We start from the raw sequence: 10000 nt of genomic DNA, 5'->3' as shown, positions 1-10000 counted from the left end.
GCTTTTCATTTTGGTGTAAAAATCAAGAGGATCAAGAAACATGCCTGTCCATAACTTGTGCTTTCGTGTCAGCTGTGGCCGGTTTGTGTCAACCTACCTGAGCTTCATGGCACAGCGTGCAAGCCACGCTGTCAACATGCGTGTCCAAGTGATACGCGCTAGGGGCAGACTGGACATTCTTTGGTTTGTGTTTGTGGCAAGCTACTTTCTGTGCTGTGGCGACGTTGAAATGAACCCAGGACCTACCACAGACGCTACAAATGTTGCTGGCCCGGATAAGCATAACGAAGGAAAAGGTGACACAACAAACGAATCAAACCAGTACCGACAACCTGAAACTGTGAGTAAACAAACTACGCCGGTACCTACTGCCATCGAAACTTGCATAGCTCCTGACATGGCAGCACAAATCTTGAAAGCCATTCAGCAACAAGGAGAAAAGTTTGAGAGTCTGGAAACCAATATGCATCACATACAGACAGACTTGAGTTCTATCAAGACAGATATTGGAGTCGTGAAAAGCAAATGTGATGCAATAGACAAAAGGTGTGACAAGCTGGAGTCGAACTACCAGACACTGACAACGGCAGTTCACTCAAACAAAGATGATGTGGAATATCTGTTCAATTCCAATCAGGAAAACAAAGAAATTATCGCCGACTTTTCTTCTGCTATGAGTAGCGTGCAAGATGAGATGAGCAAACTTCATACAGAAATAGAGAGACTTGAAGAGTTTTCACGGCGTGATAATTTGCGTCTGTATGGGGTGCCCGAAAGAGAGGAACATGAGAACTACGATGCCTGTGCCAAAGCTGTGGCAGATGTACTGAACAGTGTGGAAGGACAAAAGAAGTGGACTCCAGACGACATAGCGCGTGCACACAGAGTGGGGGAAAGCGGAGATGGCCAGCCCAAACCGATGATCGTCAAGTTCTGTGGTTGGAAAGACAAAATGTCTATCCTAACCAACAAACAATACAGAGACAGTCTCTTCAAGAAGGGAGTGAGGGCTGTGAACGACTTGACGAGAAACCAGGCCAAGATTGTCGCTGAAGCCAAAAGAGAGGGAAACGTGGCTTTTTTCAAAAGAAGAAAGCTTGTTGTGCAACCGAGAGAAGGTCAAAGACTCTACGCCGATGCTGCTGCAGACGAACCAAGGGAGCCAACCACGCAGAGACAGCCAGCCGAGCGACAAGCCGACCATAACAACAGGGGCAAAGGTCAACGCCAATGGCAGCCAAGAGGGAGACACGGGGATTCCCCTGTTCGGGAGCAGTCCACTGACAGATCACAGCGTTTTGCACGTGACGAGCGTCGTGACAGCCGTGGCACTGGGTCACAGCAGTCTGGACTTCACCGCTTTTGGGGTGAAGGTGAGAGGTCACAACGCTCTCACAACAACAGCCAAGGATTAAGCAGTAATGTGCGGCGCTCAGAAAGAAACAAGAAATAGGACAAACCCGACCATCCTGGTAATGTAAAGTTTCTAGCGTACAATGTAGAAAATTTATATAACAAATTAAACTTCCTGATTTATCTTTTATTAGCTACGTGTGTTCTTTCGACATAGTCTGCTTGACAGAGACATTTGTGAACAGTGACTTTGATTTTAGTACTATTTTTACTGACTTTGCCAAATTTGTCGCGCCTGCGAAGAAACTTTCTCGGCGAGGTAGGCACTCAGGCGGAGTCGTACTTTTAATAAGAAAATCCATGTCGTGCTTTGTTTCGGAAGTCAGTACCGACATTGACAATACTGTTGCTCTAAGAATAAACAAGACAGCTTTCGGCACTGAAAAAGATGTGTTGCTGGTAGCCTCATATGTCGTGCCTATTAACGGAGAGAGAGAGAGAGAGAGAGAGAGAGAGAGAGAGAGAGAGAGAGAGAGAGAGAGAGAGAGAGAGAGAGAGAGAGAGAGAGAGAGAGAGAGAGACTCAGACTCAGAACTTTATTACAAAAGGATAAAGGTTTTAGGCAAAGCCTATTCTTCCAACATGTCCTTTTATACAACACATAAAGACAGACGGACATAAAAAATAAAAATTCAATCATATAAGATACAGAATTACATTGTATGGATTGCAACACAATGTGCATTTAAGGAATTATATAGGGAGAACTCAAAAATTACAAAATTACATTGACACAGTTAAACCTTTCATTTTGAGAATTAAGTTGCTCAAATCAGCTACACATCCGTTAACACTAGTACAAAATGTTCAACAAAATAACAATCAAACAAGACATTTCATTCACGAATGATGTGTGAACGTGACTGTCTCTTAAACATTTTCACTGAAGTTGCATTTCTTATCTGTTGGGGGAAGGAGTTCCAGAGAAACGCTCCCGAGAAGGCTAAGCTCGATTTATAGAGGTCTATGCGAGGTATAGGAGGGATGATTTTTTGGGACCCATATCTTTTTGTGGCATGTTTGAAATGTGATTGCAAATATTTAGGACAGTCGTCATTTCGAATTTTATACATGAACACAGCCTTGTTTAACGAGAGAGAGAGAGCGAGAGAGGGGGGGGGGAGAAAGGTAGGGAGAGAAATTCTGATTCGATAGCAGCTTGTGCACCGTGTGTCGGAATCAGAAATTCACACAGACAGACAGATACACAGACAGACAGACAGACAGACAGACTGACGGAGAGAGACAGAGACAGACAGAGCTAGACAGAGACAGACATTATATTCGGGAAGGAGAGAGAGAGGGGGGGGGCAGAAAGAGAGGGGGAGAGAGAACGATTATATGTAGCGAGAAAGAGAGCAGTCAGACATAGACCGGCGAGTCAAACCCAGGGAGAAAGAGTCCGATATCGGGAGAGAGACAAAGGGAGATAAAGATATGGGAACAGAGATACAGAAATAGTGCCAAACACACACAGGGGGAGACAGAAAGATGCCGATAGAAACAGACTGACTTGACAGACAGACAGACAGACAGACAGACAGATGGACAGACAGACAGACAGACAGACAGACAGACAGATGGACAGAGAACTGACCAGCACTGTTGGTGTGGTCGGCATGGGGTCCGGTATTAGAGGTGGGGGTACTGCCGGACTTGCGAGTCCACTGGAAATTGGATTGGCTATCCGAAGTCATTCCGCACAAGCTGCTATCGAAGTTGCAGTTCACCACGCTCTCTGAAACATTCCACCGTGTGTCGGAATCAGTTTAAATTAGCTGCCGAAGATCTGTGAGATTAACAGGGGGGGGAGAGAGAGAGAGAGAGAGAGAGAGAGAGAGAGAGAGAGAGAGAGAGAGAGAGAGAGACTCAGACTCAGACTCAGACTCAGAACTTTATTACAAAAGGATAAAGGTTTTAGGCAAAGCCTATTCTTCCAACCTGTCCTTTATACAACACATAAATACAGACGCACATTAAAAATATAAATTCAATCATATAAAATACAGAAATACATGGTATGGAATGGTACACAAGGAGAACTCAAAAATTACAAAATTACATTGACATAGTTATACCTTTCATTTGGGAATAAAGTTGCTCCGATCAGCTACACATCCGTTAACACTAGTACAAAATGTTTAACAAAATAACAATCGAACAAGATGCTTCCTTTTCTGTGTACTTATTATCTATCTTTCTATCTGAATTCTAGCTCTCTTTCCTATTAGGTGTTTTTTTAAACTATTTTTCTTAGATTCTATCTTGGATTGACTGTTGTGTATAATTGTTGTCGTTGAGGTGCAGGCTTATTTTAAATAAAATAGTATAGGGTGTGCCATTTTTTTTTGTGTATATATTCTGAAAGTTTGTATTTTTTTGTTTGGACTCTGATATTTTTTTTTCCAGTTGTGTACTCTGGCTTGAAAAGTGTTTTTGTTTATTATTGTTATTGTTGTTCCTATTTGTAGTTGGATTAGTAATAGGGTGATAATTTCCCCTATACTAGTGTTTGATATTTAGTTGTTGGTTTGGGGAAAGTTTTGTTTATTTTTTTTGAAAATTTATTTTGTTTTTGGTTAGTAGTAATTTGTAAACATTTGTACTTGGACAATTATTTGGGTAATTTTTTTGTTGTTGTTGTGAACAGTTAAATTTTGTTTTGGTTTTGCTCTGCCGATTGATTTTCCTTAAAGGATCTGACGCTGGTTAGTGGTGTGTGGAATTGAATTTTTCATTTAAAGTGTGTTATTTGGGTTTGAGAAACTTTGACATTTCTAGTTAATTTTTTTGTTGAATTTTTGTTGTTGTTGATGTTCTAAAGTTGTTAGTTTAAGTTTGACATTGATTGACTAGTGTTTGAAGCTGCTATTGATTGTTTAATTTGATATTTTCTAAATTATAATTTTTTTTGTTGGACTCTATTAAGTTTATTGTTTATTTTTGAGACTGGTTGTGTAAATAGTTAAGTAGTAAACAATTTGAGGATTGTTTTTTAAAAGGCACAAGATTTCTGTTAGTTAGTATTTTATTATATTCTTTTGTGTGTGTTTAGTATTGCGAGAAACTGGTGTATGATACAAACTTTTTGATACTTAAAATAATTTTGTGGATTTGTATTACTTGAACCATTGTATTACTTTGAGATTACTTTGATATTTTGACATTGTAAAGATGGCTGAGCGTAGTGATACTGGTGGTGGCACATATGATCATTATTTGGCATTGGGAGAGAAGCATGGCTTAAAGGCAGAAGCTTTGTTTAAGTTTGCTCAGGATCATATGGATAGGGAAGAGAGAATTCAGGAAAGGGAAGCAAAGAAAATAGCAGCTGAGGCTGAAGCAAAGAAAGTTGAGGCTGAGACAAAAAGATTAGAAGTTGAGGCTGAGACAAAAAGATTAGAAGTTGAGGCTGAGACAAAGAAAGCACAAGCTCAAGCTGAGGCCGAAGCAAAGAAAGTTGAGGCTGAGACAAGAAAGTTAGAAATGGAATTAGATGCAAAGAGGCTAGAAGCAGATACTGAGGCAAGGAGAATGGATTTGGAGTTTAAAAAAGAAGCGCAGCAAAGTACAGGTGGAAATGCAGGTGGGAGATCAGGTCCCAGCATTAGGCCCCAGTACCCAAAACTCCCCATGTTCAAGGAAGATAAAGATGATATTGACAGTTTCTTGTACAGATTTGAAACGCATGCAAAGGCGAACAAATGGAGTGATTCAGAGTGGGCGACATACTTATCAGCTTATCTGGAGGGTGGAGCTTTGTCTTTGTTTCATTCATTGTTTTCAACGGGTACTTTGTCGTATGAAGACTTGAAGAAAGAGTTGTTGAAGAAGTTTCAGTGCACTCGAGATGGATTTCGTGAGAAATTTCGCAGTACGAAGCCAGAGGCTGATGAAAGTTTTGGCACATACGTAACAAGGATGAAGCATTTGTTCAACCGTTGGTTGAGGTTGTCGGATATAGAAACCTCATATGAAGCATTGTTTGATTTTGTGTTGTGTGAGCAGATTCTTAACAGTGTATGCACTGACTTGGCAGTCTTTTTGAAAGAACGTGATTGTAACAATTCAAAAGACATGATTGCTAGCGCAGAAACGTACAAATCAGCCCATCCGAATAAATGTTTGGCCAGAAAGAGTCAAGTAAATCCTTTGGTGACTGGAAACGTAGCGTTCAATCAGAATCGTGGATCAGGACAGTCTTACAATCGTGGTCAAGGTGATAGTGGCAGAAGACAAGATGGTATGAGCAGAAATACCAGGTTTCAAGGCAGAGGAGAGGATCGTAGGCCGGGTAGAAGAGGATGGCAGCAAGGAGGTACTAGAGGTACAGGTACTGAACAGCAGAATCAGGACACATGTTACAGATGTGGGCAGTTGGGCCATTACGCAAGAGAATGTTTTCAGGTAGCATATTCAGCGAAGTCGGTAGCTGATTGTCAAGACGCTGGGGTGTTGGTTAGCTCGGCAGCATTCGGGTCGTTAATGGGAAGCAAGTTTCAGTACTGAGAGACACAGGAGCTAATGTAGCTGGGGTAAGGAAGTCGTTGGTCTTACCAAGCCAGTATATACAGGGAGAGGTTCAAAAGGTGAAAGGTTTTAGTGGACGGATTGATTTGTATCCATTGGCGGAAGTGGTTGTCGATACCCCATATTTTCAGGGAAAGTTGAAATGTTGTGTGCTCACAGACCCAGTCGCTGACCTAGTGATAGGTAATCTTCAGGGTGTGGTACCCAGAGTAGATTTATTCCTTGGGAATACGCAGGGTGTTGGATTGTGTGCTGATGTAAGTCACAAGAAAATCACTGAAGAGGTGGTACTTGAGAAGGTCGCGTGTGGTACGAGTAGGGCAAAAGCCAAAAAGAAACTGGAGGATTCCCCGGTGCCATTGAAAAATGTGGTTACTCCTGATTTGTCGGTTAACGAGGAGGATCTGATAAGTTTGCTGAGAGAAGATGAGACATTGAAAGAGGTGTTGAGTGTGTCACGAGAGGATGAGAAGTATGCAGTTTGTGCAGAGAAAGTTGTTGATGTTGAGGAAGTAAGTAGTGGATATCGCGAAAGCATTTCACTGAGGTCTGACTGGGGCAGTCATGATGTTTTCCCAAGTAAATGTGAAGAGGCAAAGGTTGCAGTGTTACCTCCGATTGAGGAGATAGAGCCGTTGCCGTTACCTACATTGCCTAAGGGAAAGGAAGAGACAATCAGAGACATTGTTTTTGATCCTGGTTTGACAGAGAGTCAAAAGGAGGAGATGAAAGAGGTGTTTGGGAAAATGGGTGACATTTTCAAAACATGTGATGCGGTGGTGTCTTTCACTGCAAGAATTAGCATTCGAGGTTCATCCGATAGCATGAGACAGGAATACGTTGACAGACATGTTGTCCAGGTCATTCGTAGATCAGAGCATACCACAGGTTTATGGGATGTGTGGAAAAAGAAGGTTGTTTTGATCAAAAGAAAACTCAAGAATTTTCTTTTTTCCCCGGGAAGGGGGATGTCACAAAGATGTGAGTAGCATAATTTGTGATGTGAACAACGTCGTGATTTTAACCTCCCTAAATGTGTAGCGCAAGGCGTAGAGACTGGAGGGCGTTATTCACGGGTTTTGTGCGTTCCACGCAAAACTGGCTTTAGCTTGATGAGCTGTGTTTTGAGACATGTAGCTGGTCTGGGGTAAATAACGTCACAGCGTTTGAGATTTTCAACCGGGAAGGTTGTCGGCGCGTGTCGGTCTTGTTCTGGGAACAAGTACTCTTTCAAGAGACGGGTCTCTTAAGGTAAATGATTTACTATGTTGTATATTATTGACGTTGGGATACATAGCTGGAGTGTAAAGGTTAGTGTATACAAAGTGCACCAAATCTTGGTGTGAAGCTTTGAGAGAATTCTTGATGTAATTGTATCACGGGTTTTCATGGGGAATTTCTTGAACATAAATGTTACGCATTTATGTTATGTTTAAGACGGGGATACTTTGTATGGGAGTGTTTTTCATGGATTAAGTATTAGTTTGGATATTGAATGTGGACGGAATGGGAACGTAGAATGAACGAGAATGTATGAGTTGGTAGATGGTTTTAGAGAATGTTGTATTAAGACTTGGTTAAATTCTTTAGGAGTTTCCATGAGGGTTTTCCATGGCGTGTACCAGGGAGGGACCTTACACGGAAGAGCGCGGGACGATGGTGGCGAGCAAGGGACCACATCGGCGCAGGATGACTAGACGAAGGAGTCTTCATCGTTACCGGTCGTAGCTGACGCCGGTTGCTTTCGCTAATGGCGGAAGGGTTTCTCGGGGAGAAACGTGAAAGGTGTGTGTTGGCATCTACAGTGAGAGTTTTTGGGAATTCATTATTCTACGAGGATTCAGCGACACAAGGAAGTGAAACTGGCGACATGCAGTGAGCCGTGATTCGAACTCGTGAGTGTCTGTCAGTACCTTCTTGTGTGCGTTAATCTATATTTGAGAAAGTATCTTTATAATATGTATTGACATGCATTGAGTGAAAGCTAAAAGATTGTGCGAACTGTGTGTCGAAAAGTTGATTCGTATTGTTGTATTTGAAGTGAAGAAGTATGTTGTTTTTGGTTGAGGAAATAATGAGCCTGTATTCCTCCCAAATTCTGTTGTTGAAGTGTTTGGTGTGAAAAGGGTAGAGACAGTGCAATAGGGCAGAACACGTACATATGAAAGCAATTTCATTTATTTCACATGCAAACCACTTTATGACAGTGTGTGTGAGTGCGTGTGCATGTGTGTGTGTGTCTGTGTGTCTGTGTGTCTGTGTGTCTGTGTGTGTTTGCAAATGCGTTAGGGTAGGTACAGGTGTACAGGAGAGCGACAACCGATTTCAACCATTGTCATAATGTTTATCGTTTGGAAATGTTTCTCTTGTTCCATTCATTATCTCTTTTTTCGCGCTCACGCGCATATGTGCGTTCGTGAGTGTGCGCGTGCGTATGAGTGTATGTGTGTGTGTGTTGTCCATATGTGTCATTAAGTTATTGTGTGCTGCTATTAGGGTGAGCAGTAGTGATGCGCAGAAAAATAAGGCCTTTTTTTGAAGGCCTTTTCTTTTAAGGCCTGATTTCTTCAAGGGCTTATTTTTCTTAAGGCCTTATTTTCCTAAGGCCTTATCGAAAATAAGGCCTTATTGTATTAAGGTCTTAAAATAAATAAGGCCTTATTTCTTTTCGCCCTCATTTTTAATGACTATATTTCTCGAAAATAAGGGCTTATTTCCAAAAATAAGGCCTTATTTATTTAAGGCCTTATTTTGGGGATTTTTGACCCTTTGTGCCAAGGATACAAAGGGCAGTAAGCGCTCTTTATGCATGCGACATGTGTAATGAAGTAAGCGAGAGTTATACGGAACCTTTCTCCTGGCACCTGAGAGAATAACAAGCATTTGTCACGATTTAGTGACATGGATTGAGAAACGAACACTCTGTGGGGTGCCTTTCTCGAATTGCAACGAAAAGCGCCTGTGCTTGAGTCGGGGTGACGGTATGAAACCGCTGACAGAGCATAGCGCAGCACGGGGATTTCGTTTTGCAGGGGTTCCACGTGGGTGATTTCTGCTGTCAGGGCAAAACTGACGGTGACTGAACTGGATACGTGACACGCGGAGTCACGTGATATTTTCAAGGTTGTTTTGAAGAGACATGAAACGGGGCACTTCAACATTTGGCGGCCAGAGAGAAGGGCAGGTTTCTTGTTTCCAGAAGTTTGTTGGTTTACAACACGTTGGTGATACATCTTTTCATGACAACGTGCCGTTCTGCATGTACAGTAGGGCGTTTGGGAACGTCAAGAAGGGACCACTTTTCGCCGTCTACATGTTATTTGACGACAAGGTTGTCAGGTGTGACTCTTGGCTGAGCGGGGGAATTTTCCAACGCATAAAGTAATTCAGCGCAAGAGGGGTATGGCAAGAAATTCGTCGACGGGCGGAAGCTATATCAAAGGAAGCGGATTCGCTTAAAGGAGAGCTACCTACATTAGGCTGTTGAGGTAATAAATCGTTGTTTAACGGTGTTGACGAGTCTGTCTTTGGGGAATGAAATACTCTCTGTTGTTCTTTCCAGGTTAGCGCATAATTTGCTCTTTGTGAGGCTAAAATAATAATCTGTATATGGTTTTTGCAGATATGGAGAGAAGGAAGGAAAATAGCTGATTTGTTGTTTTGAAAGTTCGTTTGTGCAGGCCACGTGCTCGATAAAATATGTAAAGGTGACATTTTTGAAGGTGGAGGGTGAAGGGTTGCGTGGAATGTTTAGTGCACCAATGCTTTTTGTTGCAGCCTACCTATTTTTTCCTACTCATCGGTACCTACCTATTGGAGCTGTATGCTGTAACCTGGTGTCGCGGAGCTGTATGCTGTAACCTGGTGTCGCGGAGCTGTATGCTGTAACCTGGTGTCGCGGTGCTGTATGCTGTTGCTGCTGCTGGGATAACCGGTAAGGCCGTCACCGTCTGCAGGGGTCTTCCGGCAGGCAGTGACGTCACCCACACGACACCCGTTGTCTTCAGCAGCTGAGTGAGGCGCCTGATTTCCCCACGATTCCCTGCTTCGTTCCACG

At 42.5% G+C, this 10000-nt stretch overlaps 2 protein-coding genes across 2 annotated transcripts in view; one reads left to right on the top strand and one right to left on the bottom strand.

Annotated features, from left to right (window-relative positions):
- LOC138960362 (tachykinin-like peptides receptor 99D) overlaps window positions 1-10000 on the top strand; it is a 313550-nt gene that overhangs the window by 151730 nt on the left and 151820 nt on the right. The gene's annotated exons all lie outside the window — the stretch shown is intronic.
- The window catches only part of LOC138960361 (hatching enzyme 1.2-like), a 33935-nt gene that overhangs the window by 4296 nt on the left and 19639 nt on the right, over window positions 1-10000 (bottom strand). Inside the window, exon 10 of the mRNA XM_070332254.1 lies at window positions 3011-3151. Coding sequence (XP_070188355.1) covers window positions 3011-3151 — 141 coding nt within the window. The remainder of the gene's footprint in view (window positions 1-3010; window positions 3152-10000) is intronic.

The sequence above is a fragment of the Littorina saxatilis genome, linkage group LG2 (assembly GCF_037325665.1).
Source record: "Littorina saxatilis isolate snail1 linkage group LG2, US_GU_Lsax_2.0, whole genome shotgun sequence".
Taxonomy (NCBI): Eukaryota; Metazoa; Mollusca; class Gastropoda; order Littorinimorpha; family Littorinidae; genus Littorina; species Littorina saxatilis.
This window is presented reverse-complemented; position numbering and strand designations above follow the sequence as displayed.